Source organism: Microchirus variegatus, assembly GCF_963457635.1.
Source record: "Microchirus variegatus genome assembly, chromosome: 16".
Taxonomy (NCBI): Eukaryota; Metazoa; Chordata; class Actinopteri; order Pleuronectiformes; family Soleidae; genus Microchirus; species Microchirus variegatus.
The window spans coordinates 13,867,504-13,892,281 of record NC_139817.1 but is presented as its reverse complement, the minus strand read 5'-3'; the positions used below and the strand labels follow the sequence as shown (position 1 = coordinate 13,892,281).

Here is a 24,778-nt window from a genome sequence, read left to right as displayed (position 1 = left end):
CTGTTTTTGAAGAACTCACTTAATTGCCAGACGTCTTTAATTGCTGCCACTAATTGGCATCCATCCTAATATAACTGCCGCTGGAGCAGCGATTGTAATTGTTCTTGTTAGAGGTAAAACCCCCGATTGTGTTATTTTCTTTTATTGGAGAGCAGCGTTTGAAGTAGGGAGAAAGTATTAACTCAGGGTTTGTCTTTCTGTTTGTTTTCTCTCCTGCTTTTATCCAGGGAGGCCTCATCGCACTCCTCCTCCTAATCCTCCTCTTCACCCTTGTCCTGTATACTCGCCACCGATGGTGCAAGCGTCGCCGCATCCCCCAGAAGAGTGCCAGCACCGAGGCCACTCACGAGATCCACTACATTCCCTCCGTTCTGCTTGGCCCACAGGGCCGCGACAACTACCGGAGCTCTCGGAACGCTCACCAGCACGGCAGCTCCGTTATTGGAATGCCCATTCGCGAGACGCCCATTCTCGATGATTACGACTGCGATGAGGACGACCAAGGGGGGCATTCGCTTAACTCCACGCCCAACCAACACCACATCAAGCTAAATGATGGGAAGCTGAAGGAGGACTACGGCGTTAACATCAGCCTCGGAGGGCACACGGACATAATGTGCAAGGACGACGACCTGAAGCATAATTTCGATAAACGAGGTAAGTTACTTCTGATGACTACTCAAACCATTTTCAAAAATCAAGTTACGGTTACATGGTATTCTTTCGAAGATATTTGTAGCGTCTACGTCACGTTCACAAACATTTGTGGGTGTTGTCTACTGCTTACTATTAGTCACTCAAGGTTTAACTCTCACATTGCTGCTCCTCTGTGATGTCTCCTTAGAACCCAAAATATTTCCACACACAGCGCTTTTCAGATGCTTTTGTTTTATAGTTTTCCATAAAACAAACTTTCATCAGGAATAACATCTTACAGTTGTTCATATTGGAGCCATTTATTTTGATCTTATTTTGAGGCTTTTAGTTTTTAATTTCAACTTTATCACCAAACTTTCAACCTATATCCAAATTTTCAGATGAAACGTGACAGCTCTTGTATGCATACAACGGAGCTGCGAGATAAACATTGTGTTGCTGGTCCTCTCTTTATCGCTGGCAAGCGGCATAAATGACACATTTGAGTTGTCATAGAAAATCTGTTGTGCTCAGTGGTGGAGCTCCTGCTTTTGCATGCATGATTTGTACATCCGTGCTGGCTCTCAGTGCCAGCTCCCCAGATGGCTCAGCCTGGACAGTTCCCTTTGGCACTGGCCAGGCCACCCGTGTTCTTGATAGCACACCATGTACTGCTTAAATTTAGTCATAAATAAGCAGTTTTAGATGACTAATGTCATCATTTCACACTGATAATGATCATAAATTCTGCATTCCATGAGTCATTGGCATTTAATAGACCACTGAATATATATTGATGTCATCTGCAAACTGCTCTTGAAACCACATTCTTCCATATCCCCTGCCTCCTCGCTGCTGCCACGGCCATTGGCTCTCACTGTAATGTAATGCAATGTCGTGTAATTCAATGTAACGTGTAAAGGTCAAGTTACAAGGGCCATTGGTCTAGTCGATTAGATACTGAGATGTGTCAGTGGGAAGCCCGCGGACCGTTACTTACCATCGTCACTCGGAGCAGGCGGGGAAAAAAACGATATTCTATCTCTTTTTTTGCCATTAGCAATAAAATGAGCAGCTCTTCAAACTCGTCTGCGGTGAGGATTCGATTCGAAAAACAAAGACGAGAATCTCAGCTGCAGACGCTGTCAGTGGTATCATGTGCTGCTGAACCTGGGCTGCTCATGTGCAAAGATGAAGTTAAATAATTGACGGGAGCTGACTGAGTTGGAGGGCGCCCTGGTTATTCGTGTCGGAGTGAATTATGCATGGAGTCTGTGGAAAAGCCCTGATGCCCAGAAAGTATTTATCACTCTCCACACATACATTTGTTTACGCAAAGCTGAATGTGATGTATATTTCTCACTGAACGTAGCCTGAAAATTCAAGTTTTCAAGTTTTAGTCATTATAATGTTACTATTCAGTTGTGTCTTGAGTGCACCGCAGATAGTAATAAAAAAATCTTAAGATGTAGCTCGGCATTGGAGGAAACCAATCTTCGGGATTCAGGAACGCGTATTATTGCCACAATTGATGGAATGTAGCAACTTATGAGTTCCGGTGTGACAACTAAAGGTCTGCTGCTGAGGAGCTCTGATCATGAAAGGAAAATGTCATGGCTGTTCTGTTTTCAGTGACATTGAAAATTAAATTCCAGCTTCGCTTCTCAATATCTGCACAATTATTGTCTGGGTCAAAGTCAATGTGATGTAGGGAAATGTGAAGAATTCAAGGTGTTGACACTCACTTTCATACTTTGTATAGAAGTGGCTAATTAATGTCTGTTATTTATATATTTATATATATATTTTTACAAATCCATTTCATAAAGTCTTCCAAACAGCTGGTGCTCAGAGTCCAGTCAATTTGATGCCTCTACTTCCCCATCTGTACTCCGCTTAAAGCGCCGACTGTTGACTACAGAGGCGATTAACTTCTGTCCCACTTGTCCAATGCTGCTAGGCATCCCAAAAGTCTCTGTGCACCAGCCATTCTTTATCTATGTGTCCTTGCTGACAGATAACCCCATTCAAGTGAATTCAATAGTATTATCCCCAGGGATTATGGATATGCCTCACAGGTTTGTGCATGGCATTGGCTTTTGTTGCACAGACAACCAAACAAATGAGGCCTGTCAATTTCATTATTTGGCGAGATGTCCCACAGCTTAGGGAATGTCCTGGGCATTGTGGACAGTGCAGATCAGGTGTACCGAAACATCAGTGACAGACTACATGTGTAGCCTATTGTTAGAAAAGGCAAATCAAGTGCTTGCATATAATACAATTCTGAGATGCAGCTATATAATTATAGACCTAATTTTGAAGAGGTATTTTTTTTTTTTGTTATCATTGTTTGTGTATTTAATCGCCATCCTCATCAAGTCTGTTAACGCTTTAACACTGAGGGCCTGATTTACTAAAGCTTTGCGCGTGCAAAAACGTGTGCAAACTGGATTGCACATGCAGATTAGCGTTGATGCTGATCTACTAACAGGGCTCAACGAGGAGTGCGTCCCTCAGACTGGCAAAATAGCACTCACAACCCATTTAGCGTTCTTGCCTTAATGCATATGCAATATGGGGCGTTTACACGCTATTTCGCGTGTGATGGGAGGAGAAAATAAATATGTTATTTTAGCACGTGCAAAGTGATTTATCAAACCTGAAATCTATCTATCTATCTATCTATCTATCTATCTATCTATCTATCTATCTATCTATCTATCTATCTATCTATCTATCTATCTATCTATCTATCTATCTATCTATCAGCTTAAATCTGATTGCAGTGTTTATTTTTGCGTCTATATTTGAAAGGCAGGTCTTAACTGGCACAGCGGTGCGCGCACATGGCTGCGGTTATTTATAGTTATATTTGTAAATCAGGAAATTACGCTTTTCCAGAGCATGTTCAACTACGCGTTCACAGATGACGCACATTCATTTCTTATTTGGTATATCTGAATAAATTAATAATTAATAATAATAATAAAAACCCCGCTTTACATTAACGGGTCCAGCTCTAACCTGGTCTACTACTACTACTCGGTGCACGGCGAATCGCAGGTGGCACAGTGCGCACACGTCACCAAAACCTCACAGGCAGGTTACCCTAATCCTAACCCTTCCAGTTCCAGACACATTTAAATGCAATAAATAATCACAACAATCACTATTTAATGTAACTATCTGAATCAGCTATAGATATATCATCTATATAGATTGTCCCGTCGCCTCTGACGTCAGATCAAAGGCTGTTGGCACGCGTAATGGAAACTCAGTCTGACTGAATGAACACAGATGAAACCAGGGACGGACTGGGACTAAAAAGCCGTTTTGATGATCCGCTTTATTTATTTATTTACTTATTGACAAAAAAGTGACTCATCCATTGAAATTAGACCTATGTGTAATCTTGATAGAAACAGCAGAACTGGCTCCCTGGCAGCTGTCAGTGATACGTCAGGTAATGATGGAGCTGTCCAAAATACCGACGCAGGATTAAAATAATAATAATATAAAAAGGTCCTATGGACCCGCGGAACAAGGACGTCATATATGCCTCGATCTCAGTTATCAGCTCATCGCTGAACGTCACTTTCTGTTCAGTGGCTTCAAATTTAATTCTGCGCTTCCGTTGAGTCTGCTCTTTCTCCATGTGGACAACTCTTGACTCAAAAAATCCTCATTTAAATATGGCGGTCTTAACCACTTCTGCGCCTGTAGTCAATTGCGGCCGCAATCTTAGTAGTTCACCCGCAAAACATAATCCAGTAACGGGCGCAGTCTTTCTGCTCGCGCAAGCAATTTAGCGCTCGCTATTTGGAATCTTAGTAAATCAGGCCCTGAGTGTATTGCAGACGCATGTAATTACGGTAATGTCACTCACGCTATTGCAGAAAGCCAGCGAATCGGCATCTTTGTCACCAGAGGAGAAGTTTCTATTTGTTTGGAAACTTCATTTTAAATTGCAGCAAACTGTAAATACATTCTGGAAAGATGGGCAAAAGCACTTAGCTAAATGACATTCTCTGACCCTTTTATGGTTCAAATACTGTATGCCTAAAGATCCAGCAGGACATTTTGAGGCTTATGTGTTAAAGGGTTAACATTAGCCTGTCACTGAAACCTATTTGCGTTCAGTTCCTACAGCCTATCTTTTTAGTTTTGTTATATATATTTTTTTTTACTGCTTCTACTATATATATAGAAAACAACGAAATGGCAATACTATCATTGTTATGCATATCAAACACACAAATTAAATGTCAAATGTTTTTTTAAATCTGGGTGAACCGGTTCAGGGAGATGATTCATATCGCTCAGCGATGTGCACCATAAATGCCCTTGTAGCATTTCCTGTTGTTCAAGAAATAATTGAATCAACACATAATTAAGGTAGTAAGGTAGTTCATGAATAATCACGTCAAGAGAAGTGGTAATTATTTGTTCCTGTGACCTGCATCTGTGAGGTCCTTTTTCGAAATGAGGTGCTTTCTCTCTTATTTCATTTATTCGCTTTTGGAATAAAACCATGTGTTTATCTTTAAATTAAATTGAGATAACTGAATATACTCACCAAAGAACACGCGCCTGTTTGTAGGTAGTAGAAAATGTTTATTGTAGCTTACTACTATTTAACTGGGCAATGTTGCTACCTTTAAAACAGGATATATTGCATCTGCTGTATAGAGGGCATTATATGTTTGTTTGTTTTTAATATCAAATGCTTAACAGATTGATGAGACGACCACTAGAAGCCACAGCTGCCCTAAATTAACAGCAATGCTAATTATCAAAATATTATTTTATGTTTCTGTAATGGTTAAAACACCAGTATGTAGGAGCTCTTTAACCAAAGTGATATTTTTAATCCTAAAATATAATTATTATTATCATCCATCCAATTTCCAAATTGACTGTTCAACAAAGAGTAAAGCAAATTATTGATGATTAATTTAGTATGTGATTAAGAGTAAAATGATTAAGATAGTCTAATTAAAGTTATTTACTTCCATTCATGAACATAGAAAACATTGTTTTAGTGGTTAAATGTTATGCTTGATTAATGTCTGACTTCTCAGAGAAGAAGAGACGACTCAAATTTTGTATAAAAAGGTGAATTCAATTTGTTATTTGCCAAATAAATAACATGAACATTGTTTAGTTTTAATCAAGTTTTTTGAAAGATCTAAAATTAGTAATGTTTTTATGACAGATGGTTAAATAAATGTGTTATCCCTCTTAAGACCATCAAGATAATGACGCCACCTGGATTATTTAGATTTTATGGCTGTAGAATTGTCAAAAAATTATCATTAAGTGAGTTCTTCTGCCCCTTTTTCCAAGATAACTTTCACTTTCGATATCTGGCAGTTATTCAACCGTTCAGGAATTACAGTACTGAGAAGCTGACGTCACAAACGTGTGATGCACTGGTGAATCTTCCACGGAAGAACTGTGGGCTACTGTAATGGCAAGTAAATGGGCGCAAAGCTCTATTTCTCTGCTTTCCAGTATCCATCCATCCGTCTACTACCGCTTTATCCTCCACATGAGGGTAGAGTGGGTTGCTGTGCCAATCTCAGCCGACATAGGGAATTTTGTAGACATCACAAACATTTGTTTTTGTTATGCTAGTGCTAATGAGAAGTACGCATGCCAAATCCTGTCGTCGCTGACAGGGTGGTCACAGAAGGGTTAAGCCCAATTAATACTCCTGCGTAAAGTGCTCTGCATAGAGCACTTTGCGTAGATCACGCAGAGCCTGTCAGAGAGCCTCTGTGTCGTCTCCGACTGCACAAAATATTTTTTAAGTGTCCGTCACTCCGTCAAGGGACAACGGAGACGGCAAGAGCTGCGATTGGTCCTCAGGACAGGCCGAGCTAAGCTGCTCTGTGCCGGCTCACAGTGCGCACCGAGCGTCCACAGAGGCGGAGCTGATCACCACCGACAACGTCGCTGCCAAACTATAAATACGTCATATCTTAATACACAATCCTCATGTTTAGACTCTAAATGGCCAATTTCTCGCCTCAAATTATATCCCTGACACAGAAAAGTGAGAAACGGCCATTGCTCACTGTAGCCAGAAGCACAACAACCTTGCGTATCGACCCCTACTGATCAGGCGGGAAATTGCAGCGCGTATCCATCACCACGATGCAGAAGTATGAAGGCTCGAGTGGTCTCCGTGGTTACGCAGTCGGATAACGCATTACCCAGTCGGAGAAGTATAATGTGGCCTTAAAACACTTTATATTTAAAAATGAGTGCTGGGCATGTTAACGACATCAACGTCAAAGCACATTAATGAATGACGCGTTTCCATGACGACTGGCCCGAAAAAAGACGTCCGTGACATCATGTTTACGTGAATCCCGATTGTTAAAATGAGTTTCTAAAGTAAAGCTAAACTTTAAAAAAACAGAGGCACACATACGTAGCACACAGGTAAGCTGATTATTTGTAGCGCTGCTTTTTCCGTTTAATAAACAGACCGCTCCAGTTCGACTGTAGGCACGCTAACAGAGCTAACTGAGCTAACCGCTGTTAACGTGCCCAGCACTATAAAAAATAAAATAAAAAAATTCAAGCTGTCACTTCAAGCGGTAAACATTGACTTGATGAACAAAATATAACGACATTCTTTGTAATGGAAAGAAAACATTTTCTCGGAAACCACAGACCAAATCAATGCCTTTGTTTTTGTGGAGTGGTGTCACGGTGACAAGCACCAGAGCTAATGGAAAAAGGTAATATACAGCTATGCTAATGCTTTGTTTTGTTTTGGACGGTCAACATCGTCCTACCTCTGGGATGCAATTGACCCCCGGGCTGCAGGCTCGATGAGTCTGTCTGGAGGACAAAGAAAAAAAATATATTGTGGTTCAGCTGTCAACTGTAAGTGCACACATAATTCCTTCATGGCTGTCAATCTTTAATTGGATCCCGGCCACACCGTTTGACTAGTTCATCACTTATTTATTTCCCCCCCCTTGCTTGAAGAGACCAAACAAGTAAAGGATTTATATGCATAGTCTGTATTAAAGTGTGCACGACGTTCAGAGAGAGAGAGACGAAGCTGGAAATTGCTATAACGTGATTCAGAGAAATCATTATTTACTCTAGTCTAGTGCGACCGAATGGAATGCAAGTAGATACAGCTGAACAACTACTTAAGGTGTTATTGGGATGGCATTTCACACCCTTGCTCTGCCAACACTGCGCTGGAGTTGTCCCGATCTTGAGTCTATAAAAATACACAAATAAGTACGTTTTTTTTGAAAATAAACTTCCTAGAATGGCACTTAAAATGCACAAATTCAGATCACGTTAATCTCTGATTGAATGTTCTACGAACAGAAAGAGAAAATTGTTCCCATTAAAGCTCCATGTGAACACTGCAGCATGTTGCAGTGTTAATTTGAACAAGCACATACTGTCCTGCCTGGTACATGTGGATCACAGTTGATTGGAAGAAATAGTGAAATGTTTACAGATGATAATATCATTTCTGGAATAGTTACGCTGCTAGTTTTAAGGGTATTTCATATCTACTCGTGGTTAAGGTAATGAGGAATAAATAAACGTTGAAATGATCTGCTGTAATCACCAAGTATCACAAACTGGCTGTTCCTGTTGTGCCGCCTATTCCTCTCAGTGAAGATACGCTGCTTGTTGAGACTGCTGTATGTAATTGCCGGGTATTTATTTCATGGTTATCACAGATGAAGCCCTGAGCACCAGATACGACCCACTGAGAATCTACTGAAAGATTAGTAGAGTGTTACAACTTTGAAGAAATAAACTTGCAGCTAAATATTGCTTAAAAATAAACAGAGATACATTGAGTTTGACAAAGATCCCTTGCCACTTCCTCTTCTTACAAACTGCCGAACAAAAAGCACACTTTCCCCGCAAGGCTCCTGGAACTACAATGAATTGGCTTTTGTTTGTTTCTTTTGTACTCATGTACCACAGGAGAGGGAACAATTGGGAAAAATAACTTTGCAGAAATTGAATATAAAAGCAAGTGAGCCAGTTGCTTAGCCAGCCGGATGTTAACGCTTTTCCATCTGAGCCTTAATCTATGCTCTTTGTGGAGAGTCATGTCTTGGCAGCCCATTTCTTTTTATAGGAGGTATAAACTGTGGGTTTATCAACAACTTGGACAACTGGGTAAGCAAAATGGAGCGCACCCTTACTGTGACTCTATATTGAGTTTAGAAAGATCTTCACAGATTTCAACTTCTGTGATCAATAACATTTGAATGAAACATTGGTGAAACACAGACAAGACACATTTTGAATCGTATCCCTGCTGGATAAAAACAGCACAAATAGTTCCCAAGCTGGTTCGTGCTGTATTGGTGCTGGTTTTGCTGGTAGACCAGCATAATGACACTGATGGATCAGCATAGACCTGCATAATGAAACTGGGAGACCAGCATAGACCAACATAGACCAGCATAATGATGCTGGTAGACCAACATAGACCAAAATAGACCAACATGGACCAACATAGACCAGCATGGATTAACACAGACCAGCATAATTGATGCTATTGGACCAGCATAGACCAACACGGACCAGCATAATGATGTTTGTAGACCAACATAGACCAACATGGACCAACGTAGACCAGCATGGACCAGCAAAGACCAACATTGACCAACAAAGATAAACATAGACCAACATGGACCAGCATAGAACAACATGGACCGGCATAGACCAGCAAAGACCAACATGGACCAGCATAGACCAGCAAAGACCAACATGTACCAGCATAGACCAACATAGACCAGCAAAGACCAGCATGGACCATCATGGACCAACATAGACCAACATAGACCAGGAAAGACCAACATGGACCAGCATAAACCAGCAAAAACCAACATAATGATGCTTGGGGACCAGCATAGACCAACATAATGCTGGTTTCTCTATAACATTACATTAAATATATTAATGTTATATTAATGACTGATGAATGTATGAATCTCATGAATTTAGCCAATTACCAATTTGGATAACGATACATAATTCATTTAATAATTGATAATTCCACATGGAGTTCCACTGGAAAGAGTTTGGCAATATTCACACTGATGTATATCCTTTGAATGTTGATCGCGGAAGGTCGAGTCTGTGAATAATCTTTCTAACTTTACTTAACTTCGGTAACAACGATTCCTTGCAATGTCAGGCTTTTGAGAACAAATGTGTGACTCATTTCCAACTATTCTAAAATAAAACTCAATCACACTATCTCTGTCCGTCCTGCAGCTTCAGCCCTTCTTGCACCCATTTTGCTTACACAGCTCTCAGGGTAATCCGTGGGAATGATATTAACTTTATTAATTATATACCCATTTCATGGCCACAAATTATAGTTTTTTCCCCTCCATGTCAGACCTGGGGCACTGCAGAAATCAACTAGCATCTAAAGAAAAAAAATGCATAATCCATAAAACCACAGTCATTACCAGCTTATCAAGTGTTTACTGAGCTCTAATTTAACTCAAGACAAGAGTAATAATCCGATGTCAAGCCCCAGATTGCTAATGTGACATCATTGATGAGAAATAGCTGCTAGTTTGGCACACACACGCTCGCTCAGGGTAACGTTTTGATTAATACTGAATCAGCCTTGTCATCCCGCCGTGATAAATAGATTGGAGTTCATTGCAAAGTCTTCCCATTCTTTTTTTTTTTCCTTTTGCCTGATGATTGGAAAGCAATAAAGCTGCTGTGTTGTCAGTCGGGACAATTAAATAATATAGCCATAGTCGAGCATGTAGGCTGTATGTTAAAAGATAAAGTAATAGAATAGATTTGAGTAATGTGAGCTGACTTGGCATGTTTGAATAATGCGTCGTTAAGTTTGGGTCTTCCTTACTCATTCCAGGGTGCAAACATCTTCATCAATCAGTGCTTCATGCAGGCTGTACGGCATTGTGTTTGTGTCAGAGAAGCCCAAAACGAACACACCTCTCTGTGCATGGTACAGCAGCTAATGACATTAAAGGGACACGTGAATAAAATGTGGGAGTAAGAAGTAAAGCGTCTGATGAATTAAGATTTAGTAATCCGACTCTGTAAAGGCCTTTGTCAGAGAAACAGGAAAAACAAGAAAAAATGCCTGTAGAAATGAGTTTGTAAGCACCAAGGCCACACCAGATCAATACACGAGGGTCGATTGCATACTAAGTCATAAACCGTCTTTACGAGGCTGTTTTGAAGTGTGGCTGCTTACCCACATGTTATATTCAATCTATGCATCACTCAGTGCTCCTGCACTCTCTCAGTATTGTAAAGACTCTTATTAAAATGATTATGTCTCTTTTTTTTTTTCTCAAACTGTTCACATAAACGGCGTCTTTAAACATTTGAATGTGGTCACTTTATGGAAGAACACACTCAAACGTGTAATAAAAAGGCACCACGGTGATGTTTGTTGTGGCTGTAACTTAAGAGCGAATTGCATTACTATTGCATTTGCCGTTGATATTAAAGGGTTTTGCTTTTGTAGAAACTGAATCAAACACTAACGAGATTCAGTTTTTCAACCCATAATCCACTCACCTATAAATGATTACTCTTAATGTGACTGTTGAATGTTTCAGTAGGCGTTTTATACCTTCAATTTATTGGCCTTTTCACTTAAGAGTCCAGAATTGCTACTTCCTCGTCATATTTTGGTCAGTTTTTACAATTCAGGGAAAGTTGTGTGTCAAGCAGAGGATTAAATGAATTGCTTTGTTTCCGGGGTGGAATGAATTATCTTGCAAAGTGATTCATTGGCACAGATTGTAATTATGTGTGTTTATCTTCTCTGCTTCGTTTCCGTCCTCGTGTGTTGTGGAGTTTTCTGGAAATCATTCTTATTAATAACCACTATCTGTCATAGAGTGCCATTGATAATACATCCAAAAAAATATATGTAATTAGAGAGTTATTAAATATCTTCAGTGTTTAATGATAATGTATCATGCTGACAATTATTTAGTGGAATGTGGAAAACACTCTGTGTCGTTGGATCAGCATATGAAGGGTTAGTTGCAGTTGTGTGATGTGGTGTTGCTCACAGTGACTTTGAAAGAAAAGAAAAATGTCTTTTAAAATTGTTCAAAATTTCGGCAACTAAAAAATATGTATCACATCCTACGTCTGTGGCAAATCTCATATATAAAAATCTATATGTTATATATTAACCTTTTATAGTTATATTGTTAATATATTTCTATATTGTACTTTCTTGGAAATGCATGTTTATTATTCGTTGTCTTTAATTTTACCGCCCTTGCCCTTGCTTTATTGATCCAGATATCCACCCGAAAAAAAGTGGTTTCGGGGGTTTAGTTATGCTTTGAATAAAGTTTATTCATACAACACAACCAGACATAGATATAGATTATGATTTAAATAATTGCACCAAATCACATGGGTTTTAGAAAGCCATATTTATTGTAAGAAGAGAAATCAAGTGAGACACTGGACAGAAAAAAAAACTGGCAAATACAAATGGGCAAAGATACTTTTGCCACATGGATCCTCCGCCTCGCCAGCCAGTCTGGATCCGGAGTGACCACAACACAATATGTGAAGATTGATAGTGGATATTTTGGGGAGGTCCAGTGAAACATTTTGTTGTAATATACCGTCTCTCTGCTGTGTATTGTCTCCTAGGTTCCTTAATCTTTTAGAAGCCATAGATCCAGCACATTTATTTATGCTCCTGTGGCTAAAAGGAAACTTGTCTAACTGGAGATGGTCCATTTTATTAATTATTACCAATTATATCACTGTGCTTTTTACATTTGTGTGTCCTGTCCTGCATCCATCCATCTTCTACCACTTTATCCTCGTCACATTCGGTCAGGTTGGTCCCTCAGCTGCAGCAACTCCTGAATCCACATTTTGTTCTCCAATGTCGGTTGTATAATGACAATAAAGATGATTTCCTTGCCTTTCCTAACCACTACACCAACCCCGCGTGGCCCCTCCTATCCCACAGTCAGTGGGAAATAACTGCTATTCATTGAAACTTGGGCTCTCTTCCAATTTGGAGAGTCCTCTATTCTTCTATAATGACATAAACTGTGTCTTTAGCACCCCACGGCTCAGTAAATATGACAAACAGCTGCTCTAGTCATAAGTCAGTAACCCATCTTTGTGTTTGTATATAAATATATATACTGTTATATGTCATTTGTGTTTAGTCATTATCATGTTGGCTTTCTTAACATGACAGAGCTACACTTGCCATTCGTTTGTAGATTACAGTTCATATAATGTGTTATGTTACATTTATTTACTTTATTTTTATTTGGATACCTATCCCTTTATATATATATATATATATTTGCGCTTCCATCTCTATATGTTTTTCTTTCTCTTGAATTCTCATCTTACCAGTATTTGTTCACCTTTTCACCCCATTGTTATTTCCTCTGTCAATTTAGAATATCTCATGTTTGTGTATTTTCTTTACACTATGCCCTTAATCCCCTCCCTGACTCTCTGTCTGCATCTCATTCCAGTCAAACCGCCCTTTTCTTTCCTTTTCTTTTATTTCCTTCCTCACCCATGGCATCCATTGTCTGTACTTCTCTTCCCTCACAATTCTCTGCCTCTGCCTCTGCCTCTTTGGCGATCACAGCCACTCTCCATTCTTGTCTGGATCCCTTGTTCTCTTTGACACTTTTGTCTTTTTCTTTGTACCTGTCCAACCTCTTACTCTCTTCTCATGTACCTGTCACAAATCCAGACGCAGTGCTGTCAGAGCTTTTTCCAGAGAGCCGGGCTGGAATTATCCTATTGGAGAAATGGCAATTTTAATAAATCACACAGTGAATCCGAGCTGGGGTGAATCCCCTCCCATTTCCTCTCAATTGATCCCGTTTTCCTCGAGCCTCGGAGTGAAGGGTAGGAAACCGTGGTTTTCAGGATGTAAATAGTGAGTCAGTGTGCATATGATGGCTTTTTTATGAATGTGCAGGAGAGAAAAAAAAAAGAACAGACACTGAGTAATAAAAGGGTATGTAATAAAAGAAAATAGAAAAAAATGTTGGAATTTAATTTCTCATGTTCTCATTTTCTTTTTACCCCTGCAGATTTTTCCTCCATATTAAAACAGCAGGGGATTCTGGAGTGCATAGATCTAAAAAGGTGTTTCCATCATTTCCCTCTCGGCTACATGGAGCTCTCGGAATATGAAAGGACGCTATTGGGCTACAAAGCAGGAGAGCTGAGAGTAGAACATATCTGAGGCTCATTCAACACCTGTTAAAACATATATGTGTTAGAGAGTGGCGTTGAGGCTTTCATTTAGTTTATGGTTTATGGTTTTGATTTAACCTGTGGGTACTTTTTTCCCCCCCTCAGTGGTGGATCAGCTACACCTGTGCTATGGAGAGACAGCTTTTTTCGTCCAATGTTGTTGTTTTGCACAATTATTGCAACCTAATTTGATCCATACATTGGCATAAGGGAATAATGGGTGCATGCTTTGCAAATAAGGGGAGAGCAGCTATGCGTTAAACCACTCAACTCACCATCAGTCCATTTCCTATGTGATCTTAAATGTATTTTCCAAACAGAATTATTTTTCAGAGGGTTGTTTTATAGATTCATGTCTGTGATGATTCATGGTGTTTTTTGGGAAATATATTTGGTTTGTTGGTTGCAGTGAAGGTAACGGCTCTGTTGGCGAAATTGAAATAGTAAATCCAGTACTGTTGTTTTCCTGTTTTATTTTTTTTGTAAATAGAATTTTTGTGTATATGGGTTATGGATTTTTTCCACATGTTTTCACTACTGCACTTTTGGGATTTTGCACAATAAATAACTGAAAATCAGCCTTGATAGGTAGGTAGGTAGGTCGGTCGGTCAGTCGGTAGGTAGAGCGGGCAAGAGTGTACCCGTGTGTGGAGTCCATCGGCCCTGGGAGCGGGTGCAATGAGCTTTAGCCGGTGTTTTTGGATCACTTTCTGTTGTGCACTTAAAAATGACCTGAAAATTCAAGGTACTAGCCTATGTTTTGTTTTGTTTAAATGTCTTTGAGTACGCATGTTGATACAGCCGTGCTCCTCCGCTGTGTCACCGTGATGACTTCATCAAACGACTACTTGACATGACTTCGACTAGTCGAACTGAAAAATGAGAAGTCATTAATGCCCTGGTAGGTCAGGAGGTACGCAGATAGAGAGATGAGGGAGAACCCTTTTTGGCTCCAGGTAGAACCTTTGTATCAAGGTTCCACCTGAAACCCTTTTGGAGGGTTCCACCAAGAACCCTTTTAAAAGCCTTTATTCAGGAAAGGAGTTTTAAAGGGTTCTCTGGATCAAAATGGTTCTTACTGGAGCCATTAGTGTTACCAAGAACCCTTGAAAAACCCTTTCTTTGGGAAAGGCTTTTTCAGAAGCAAATGGTTCAAGGTAGAACCTCAGCCCTTGTAGAAGGACCGTTTTGGAACCCTTATCTCTAAGAGTCTAGATAGATAGATCTAGCTAGCTTTGTAGATAGATAGATAGATAGATAGATAGATAGATAGATAGATAGATAGATAGATAGATAGATAGATAGATAGATAGATAGATAGATAGATAGATAGATAGATAGATAGATAGATAGATAGATAGATAGATAGATAGATAGATAGATAGATAGATGCTGTCAGGCCTTTAAAAAACTAAAGTGACGTGCTTGTTTTGAATCGATACACAGTTCCTTAGAGCTGTGATTTGAGTAAACGTGTCATATACAGTGTGTGGATTCTGAATAGCCATCTTCTCTCCCTGCCTCGGGGCACAGAGCCTTGTCAAAAGAGCCTGAAATTATTTCCATGTGTCTCGCTGACTTTCACAAGAGACAGAATATGTTCTTGAGCCACAGAGAAATAAGGGTCAAACACTATTTATGGACTGAGAGTCATGGTCAAAGGTCTCAGTGTCTGACAGACAGTAATTCCTGTAGGCTGTATCAGCGATTTGGTGGAAGCCGGCCTAGTCTTGTTCATTTGGCGTTTCTGGAGTACCAAGTCCTTGAGTGTGTTTTTTTTTTTTTTTTGTGCTGACTGCTGCCCTTCTTACTGCTGGGTATCACTTTCTGTGAAGGTGCAGACATCATTATATCAGATTTTGTCACGATATCAAGAAGCATATTTTTAGAAATCGCTGCTTCTGTCAAGAACTGATTTCCCCCTCTTTTTTTTTTTGGACCAAACCTGTTGTTATTTTTATATTAGTAGGTTTTCCACATTTTACTTTTTTTTTTTTTGATGAATCAGTCAGTTGCCAATTTCTGAATTATCATAATTACCGACCTTTGTTCTCGTCAGTTAATCGTTTCCTTCAGTTATTATGAGTAAGTGTTTCCAGATGAATTTTGAAAAGATAATGTCAAAACTGAACAGGCCTCGTGCCAAAACCTAAACGAGAGACTGGCGTCAGTATTTCAGGATAGAGAAATAATCACCCTGCATTAAATACTTGCTAAATATACTTCAGTAATTGGAGCAGAGTGACATTTCAGTTAGGCAGTTAGCAATTAGCATATTGTCTCCTCCAATTGTTATTTACCAGAATTTAACTGAAAAAGCTCTTACTGGGTTTGGCTGTAAGTAGGAAAGCATATGTTGATATTTTTGAGTTCTGAAGTATTCAACAGATGTAGTTCATTTAAAAAAAAAAAAAAAAAAAAAAAGACGAAGAAGCTTGAACACGCATTTGAGCAGTGTGAGCGTGCAGCAGGGAAGAGAAATAGCATTGAGTCGACACATCATCTTGTACTGGGCACTGTGAGACGAGCAGGGATAGGTTTAATGAGGCAACACGCTGTTGACATCCACTACATATGAGACATTGTTAACACATACTCAGCGCTGATAAGGGAGTAACTGCAGATAAGGGAAATAGAGAGGAGAAAATAAAGACACCAGAGCTTTACCTGACATTGAACTCAGAATGAAGAGCCAGGGTGAACCTGGGACTTGGGAAAAACAAATGTCACAATGAAATATATCGCTAGGCTGCTCCTGACACCCAAGGAGAAATGGGGGAATAACAACAAAGAAGGGAGATATTTGAAGAAAGTATACTGAGGGGGGGAAAAAACATGCATTTTATTCAGACATGCCTGTCCTAGAATATCCTCTCGTTTCGTCTGTAAAGTCTTCTGGCGCCTCTGTGATAGCACGGAAGGTCATCTCTTTGGCAATCAAGTCAAATAATTGCACTTCATTTGAATGTGAATAACAAAAAAACTGTATTTTTTTTTAGTAGCTATGAGATGCAATCTGTGCTTGGAAGGAAAAAGATAAACACATACAATGACAGTTGCATCTGTTTTAAGGACACCGCGGCTTCTCTGTGACCTGTGGTCTTTCCGTTCCTCCAAAATAGAACAAGGAAAGGCAAATAAAGAGAGTTCCAGGAGGACGTGGAAAGTGAATGCACGTCGTTAACCACCACTCCTCATATTATTATTATTATTTTTTTTTTTCACTTTGCGCTGACACACAGGAATGAATGGGTAAATATAGGGCATCAATTCTGTATTTTTTTGCAACTATGAATACAAGAGTAAAGTCAAATTCCCACCTTTTTTATGCAGTGCAAGCGCAAAAATGTTTTGTGAAAACTGTATTGTTTTGTCCAAAATGGCATCACTAGGGGGGCCCACGGTTGGTGTAGTGGTTAGCACTCTCGAGCCCAGTTTGGAACAACTTTGGAACAAGGGCCTTTCTGCAAGGAGTTTGCATGTGTGCGTGCGTTTTCTCCGGGTTCTCCGGCTAATTATATGGGGATTAGGTGAATTGGTCACTCTAAATTGACCGTAGGTGTGAGAGTGTGAGTGAATGGTTGTTTGTCTTTATATGGCCCTGCAATGGACTGGCGAACTGTCCGGGGTGTACCCCGCACAGCACCCCCCGTGACCCTCTGGTGGAGGATAAAGCAGTAGATAATGGATGGATGGATGGAATCACTAGGTTAGGCTACATCACAGGTAGTGTAGGTAGGGTTCCATAATCATTACCATAACACTAAAAATAAATGTTCCTTGAAGTTTAGATGTGTTTTTCTCATACTTTAAAAAAATACTTTTACCTGTGACGGACAAGGAGCCATAATATGGTATCTTCATTGACTCTTGAGTCCATTCAGTCAATAATATAAGTGATAATATAATAAGTGTTTTCAGGGGACCTTAGCAACCTTTTTTTTTTTAATTAGACAGCAACAGAATGGAGAATTCAGCAGCCTCTCCAATGATGTGTATAATTTAAAGTGGCGAGAGAGCTCTTCAGTTTTAACTAACTGTGCACCTTGCCACACACTCAAGTTGATCTTGCACTTGTGTGGAAAAGTGGAGGTGGGATTGGTTGTTTTTTTTGAAGCAAATAGGAACACAGAAAAAATCTAAGATAAAAATGTATACTAAAAGAAGAGTCAGATTAAAAACTATTTTGGAGCTTGTTTAATATTAGTCATTTGACTAAAAGTACACCTTCCATCAGATTAGGTCTAAAAATAAGGGAGAATGTACATTACACTGGTGCATGTCTGGATATTTGATGGCATAGCAGAAGCACACGTTATGTGGAGCTGTATAAAAAAGGACATTTTCACTGTGCGCAATGAAAAGTGAATGCTCCAGGCTTGTAAACATAGAGCTTTTTTTCCCCCACTAATACAGAGTAAAAGCAGACAGCGGTAGCACGATTTAACTGAGCCATTTAAGAATGAAGGCCAGTGAGTGAAGCTTTCAGCACCAGAATAATGGGATATCTGCAAGAGCAGCAATTGGACATACATGCATGTACAAAAAGCACGGCAATACAAAGTAAACAACTTAATTTATACAATCTGGAGAAGATAAATGACTTTCATTATTAAGTTGAGGTACACTATTTTATTATTATAGTCTTATAAGCAGATGTTAATAACCTTTTTTACCCGCCCAGAACTCTGTTGCTAAGAAACAATTTGAGACCAAGTTTTATTTCCGTGAGCTACACCCTGCGACAGGAAATTAAAGTAGGGACATTTAAAATGAAAGTCACTGGGTATCGCTAAATGCCAACACTCTGTGAATGCATATGTCTGCGACTAACTGTAATTTCATGTTAAATGCAGTAAATAAAATTCAACAAAACTTGCTGAACCATAGATATCTGCGATATAATTATTTCATATGAAAACATGCTCTATTCGTTATACTCGCAACAGTTGCCCACCATCTCGTGCTACTGCCATTTTCACGACATTACATCCCGCGCAATTAATTTTTTTTTGAAGATACCACTTTATGCAGCATTGAGTTAAAGCATTTTGCTTGCTCAATAGGCCGTGCATTTCAACTGCTTGACCGTGCTCAACCCCCATTTAGCATTGTGGCTGGCCCCTGGGTATCTTAGATCAATTAAGATAGTGATAACGCGGGGATTTAATATTTGAACACTAGCCTAGAATGATGTCTAAAAGTCTGAATCTCAGAAGTTATCAGCCCAGAAACAAACATCCTGCAGACACAGCACTTTTTATAAAAAACAAAATGAATATGTTCTTATTATTGTTTCACCAAATAATCTCAGGGTTGTGTTTATGCTCCTCCATTATCGTCCTAGTGTGGCTGTTGTTCCTACAACAGAGGGCACATGGATAATTCACTGACTTAACCCACAACTCTAAGAACTCAAACTTATTGTTGCTAAAATGCCATCATTTTCATTATGCAAATCAGTGACAGTTGTTGGTCTTTGAAACGGGGGAAGCTTATTTCAGGCCCAGTTATTTATGCATAAATTCTGCAAGCGAACAACTAGATCAAGGGAAGGCGGTAATTATGTAACACTGAAACGATATGAAAGTGTTTTTATTTACAGTGCATACAGTATGTACAAAGGAAAGCAGGCTTTATCGCCGAGCAAATAACAAACAACGACCAGCTAGTCTCTCGCAGAATTCACACAGGACTGAGGCAGAAAAGGCTCCACTGCCGACCCACTGCTCCATTGACTCCCAGAGAAGCTGAGCTTCCCTGGAAGTGACATTTTCGCCGCATATGTCCAATCACCGTCAAGCTCACCGCAGTGAAAATAACCTATTTCGTGCCATCCCATAGAGAGCAGTTGAAGCTGGGCTTCAAGTGGTTTTAATGCAACTAATGAGGCTGCTGCGGGAATACGAGAATCACCTAAGACCGTCTGTCATCCGTGATAAACATCGGATTCTAAACAAACTGGTGACACGTTCTATTTGCGTTCTAGTGCATGTTTAGTATATTAATGTAAACACAGCACAATACATGTGATGACAATATATATATATATATATATATATATATATATATATCATATATTCTCCCTCCCTGACACCATAGTCATCATAGAAGAGTTACCCACAAATAAAACTGAACACATACTAACAACACTTCTGCCTCCTCACTTCCACCCTCCTCCCTCCTGCTCCTCCTCGTCTCCCTCTGCTCTGTCTGCTTATTGGCATGTGTGAGGAGCATCCACTGAGAGCAACAGTTCACCTTTATTCACAGGCGTAGTACACCTCAAAGGCAGACTGACACATCAAAAGATGTTGACGATGTTGATGTTAAAATGATTTCCAGTGATGTATCCCTCCGTCTTCTGGAGATGGCTTCAACTTCATTGTTTTCTTTTGTTTGTGTGGTCTTGTTTTGTGTCAGTGCATAGTAATACGTGCAGATCCACTGTAGACTGAAGATCTAATCAGCCCAAGTGAATAGATACCATATTTCACATCCCATTAAGTCTTTCATAATCGATGAATCTGTACTTGTTTGGTCCGTAAAATGTTGAAAAATTGTGGAAAACACTGATTGGTGTTTATCAAACCCGGAAATGATGATGTTCTTGGATGTCTTGTTTTGTTCCCAAACGAAAATTATTTGTTTTGAAGGATTTTGTTGTTTTATGGAGCAAAGAAACCAGAAAATAATCACATTTAAAAGGCGGAAAAGTATGCTTGTATTAATTATTGAAAAAAAAAAAACTCCCATATAAAACAGGGGAATGAGAAAACTCACACTTATGCAGCTGGATATTGTGTCTTTTAAAGTGTTTACATGTTGTGTGTCAGGAGTGAACTCATAATACATTGAGCTGTTAATCTTTACTGGCAAATCTTCGCAGGTCACAGCAATTTCCTGTCCTTACCCGTCGCCATTTGCAACATCCAAAAAAAAGTGGGGGGAGCAGTCTTTCCCTTTCTTTTCTACCACCACTTGTTTTGGAGTCATTCATCAGGAAGAGTGAGAGTAGGCCATCAGGGGAAAGTGCTGGCAGGATCCCTGTAGAGATGAGGCAATATTGAATTGATGGAATCATTTAAAGAACAGAAAAAAATAGAATAAAATGAGCATGGAAAAAAAAAAAAAAAGAAAAAAAAAAACATGCTTCATTTCTGTCTAAATTGGGAAGTCTGGTGGCTCATAATGCATATACGCTTTCATCTTTCTGGAAGGGAAAAAAATGTCACATAAATAAATAAAATAAACCAAGCCATTTTCATGACTTGATATATTTGTGATTTGTGTGTCTTTTTGTTTCATCTTAAACGTCAGTCAGACGGTTTTCACTTTAAAGCCTCATGACATGCCCGTCACATTCACTTTGCATCCTTCTTTTTTTGTTTTGTCTTAGCCATCGACCCAAACACCGAATCCGTAGAGGATTTGATGCAGAGGTTCCAGGACAGCTTCCGTGTCCCCAACACACCGACAAACATGTCCCACTACCAGCACGTGGTCCACAGCTCCTCAACTGGCCGCCGCAGGGTCCCCAGCCACACCAGAGGTAAAATCCTAAACACACTTTTGTAATATTGTAAAAACAAGAGAAGATATTTGATCATTTTAGCTTATTTTTATACAGTCTGATGTTATACTGTGCATGTTTTCCTTGCTCTGGGCTGAAATATTTGAAATGTTTGACATGTTTCTGCTGAGCCTCGTGCAAATGTTTAATTTTAGATATGCATTTCACTCTCAAACGCCCTAGCTTCCACATGCCATCAGGATGTCACAGTGTGAAAACAGCATTTGACTCACTTTTCAAAAAATAATGACACATCATATAACTTTGCGTCGAAGCTAATAGCTAAACCTTTACCAAACAATGGAATTACCTGTAATGTTCACACGTTTCATCAACTGTCCATGGCGTAGCAATACATTCAGCTCACTAATGCTATTATTACATGTTGTAAAAATATACAGTATGCGTTACTGGCTGTGCCATTATGAGACATTAACTATTATGACTTTTCCTATGCTTGACATAATTATTCAATGTCAAACGAATCACTGTTATTTAATATACTGCTAATAATATATGGGTAGCCTATATAAAAGCCTATATGGGCATTGATATTTGCAGTCTTCCTAGTCATAAAGCCAGTGGTTGGAGTTCTTCAACAGATTAATACTGGCTTGTGATTTCTTTATTGCTTTAACTGAAACATTTTAAGGAATCTTGTTGCATTTGATGTCCGTAAACGCTTTGACCAGAAGCATCTGTTTTTGTTAAGAAGTACTGAAGATTTGCGCTGTAACAGCCACAATTTACACTACCGTTCAAAAGTTTGGGGTCACTTAGAAATGTCCTTATTTTTTGAAGGAAAATCACTTTTTTTCAATGAATATAACATTAAATGAATCAGAATTACACTTATATACATTGTTAATGTGGTAAACGACTATTCTAGCTGCAAACGTCTGGTTTTTAATGGAATATGTACATAGGTGTATAGAGGCCCATTTCCAGCAACCATCTCTCCAGTGTTCTAATGGTACATTGTATATGCTAATCGCATTAGAAGGCTATTAGAAAACCCTTGAAAACCCTTGTGCAATTATGTTAGCACAGCTGAAAACAGTTTTGCTGGTTCTTTGACTAAAGGAACGTTTGAATTTTTTCAAAAAAAATCATTATTTCTAATCTTGTCAATGTCTTTACTATATTTTCTATTCATTTTGCAACTCTTTTGATGTTACACTACCGTTCAAAAGTATATATATATATATATATATATATATACTTTTGAACACGGTAGTGTAGTTCTTCTGCAATGCATTTTTCCTCGTCCGTCTTCATTCAATGGCGCAGCAATGAAGTAGCAGTAACATTAACTACCCTACGCAGGAGCGGCTGCATATAAAGTAGCCATGTGTTTCCTCTTTGACAAGCAGCTGATTGAAGACACTCCCAACTTGGAATCAGTTCACAGTAATAAAACAACCCAAATTCAAATACAAGGGTTATGGTTTTAAGAGCCCCAAGACTGTGATTTGAAGCATGAAGTGGCTTCTTTGTGATTTCAGCTTGTATATTATTCTGTAAAACACGATAAAAAAAAATATTTTTCTTTGTAAATATAAAACCATTATAATCCAGTATGGAGATAAACCTTAATGGATATTGGCATATTTAGTCTCCCTACTCACATAGCCAGCAGTGAGTGAATTTGTTATTGTATTTACTTAACACTGATTTGCACTCTTTTAATTTGCCTTTAAATTAGTTTATTTGGGGGCGTACGGTTGGTGTAGTGGTTAGCACTAGCAAGACCCGGGTTCCTGGATTTGAGCCCCGTTTGGAACAACTTCGGAACAAGGGCCTTTCTGCAAGGAGTTTGCATGTTCTTTTCTCCGGGTTCTCCGGCTTCCTCCCACAGTCCAAAAACATGCGATATGGGGATTAGGTGAATTGGTCACTCTAAATTGACCGTAGGTGTGAGTGTGTGAGTGAATGGTTGTTTGTCTCTATATGTGGCCCTGCGATGGACTGGCGAACTGTCCAGGGTGTACCCCGCCTATCGCCCAATGTCTGCTGAGATAGGTACAGCACCCCCCGCGACCCTCTGGTGGAGGAAAAAGCGGTAGATAATGGATGTATGGATTAGTTTATTTGAGTCAGTCTTGTTGTTATTTTTTTAAATAGAAATGTGTTGTTTTTACCGTGTTTTTAATCTTTGAAAACACGGTATGCAGTCTAAATATGGTAATATTAGAGGTGTCTTTAATTGAAGTTCTACCATGAAGTTACAGAGAAAAGTTATTTTGTTTGGAACTATAAAGTTAGGCCTGTGTGTACAGTATATAATGATTTGAAATGTTAAAATCAAAGTACATGAGGCAGAGGCTGAACCTGCTGGCACTGAACAGATTTCTCATCCTTATTTTAACCAATACATAACTTTGTCAGCGTCACAGACGCCATCACGAATGGATCAATAGGCCATATTATTACAGGCTGCAGTGATACTGTGTGACAGGGATGTATATCACGCGGGTTCAACCAAGCGATGCGGGCAGGTGGCGCGGAACACGCCATCTGTGTGGTTTACAAGAAGTGACAGGAAGTGCTTATAGGCTTAGCTGCTGAAATTAATGTTGCCGATATGGAATACAGGTGGACCACATGGTATTAGCTGTTTTCTAAATGTATTTCCAAAAGATAAAATGGGATCCACTCTCTGCTCTTTGGTATTGTGAACAAGCTTTTTGGTGAAAAAGGGGAAAAACACAGTTACATCTCGCATCCACTTCAACCGAATTCCACCAGAACTTAATCATTTCCTGGAAGGATGACATCTGACCCTGAAGATGTCTTCTGCTTGGTCAATTTCGTGTGCCATGTTTTTTTTTTGTTGTTGTTGATGTGTGACACAAACTAACAAAGAGATAGCACGCCCAGTAATGAGACCAGGGACGGCACAAGAGGAAACCTTTCGTCCTTGACATCCGAGTAGCTGGAGGAACACAAGGTACTGAACATGGGGTACTTGAGAGTGCGATGGGTGCAGGGGACATAGCACATACTACAGTTTTGAGAGAATGCACTTGAGAGGTGAACGGGAGAAAACTAATGAGCGATCGGTTCATTTGTGAGACTGACCCTTTAAAACCAAGCTTATCGCTGACGACACGTTTGCATGACTGTAATTGTGCTACGTTTCATGCACATCAAAGCCAACATGTGGTTATTACGGTAATGTAGGGCTGCAGCTATCGAATACTTTTGTAATTGAGTATTTGACCAATCATTTTTCGATAAATCGAGGATGCAAGACACATAATTATTATTAATATTTCATGTTAT

The 24,778-nt window shown here is 39.4% G+C and overlaps 1 protein-coding gene across 1 annotated transcript in view; it reads left to right on the top strand.

Annotated features, from left to right (window-relative positions):
- Positions 1–24,778, top strand: part of astn2 (astrotactin 2) — a gene marked incomplete at both ends in the record, with an annotated part of 321,802 nt that overhangs the window by 98,655 nt on the left and 198,369 nt on the right. The window contains 2 exons of the mRNA XM_083902351.1: positions 228–657; positions 21,320–21,472. Coding sequence (XP_083758477.1) covers positions 228–657; positions 21,320–21,472 — 583 coding nt within the window. The remainder of the gene's footprint in view (positions 1–227; positions 658–21,319; positions 21,473–24,778) is intronic.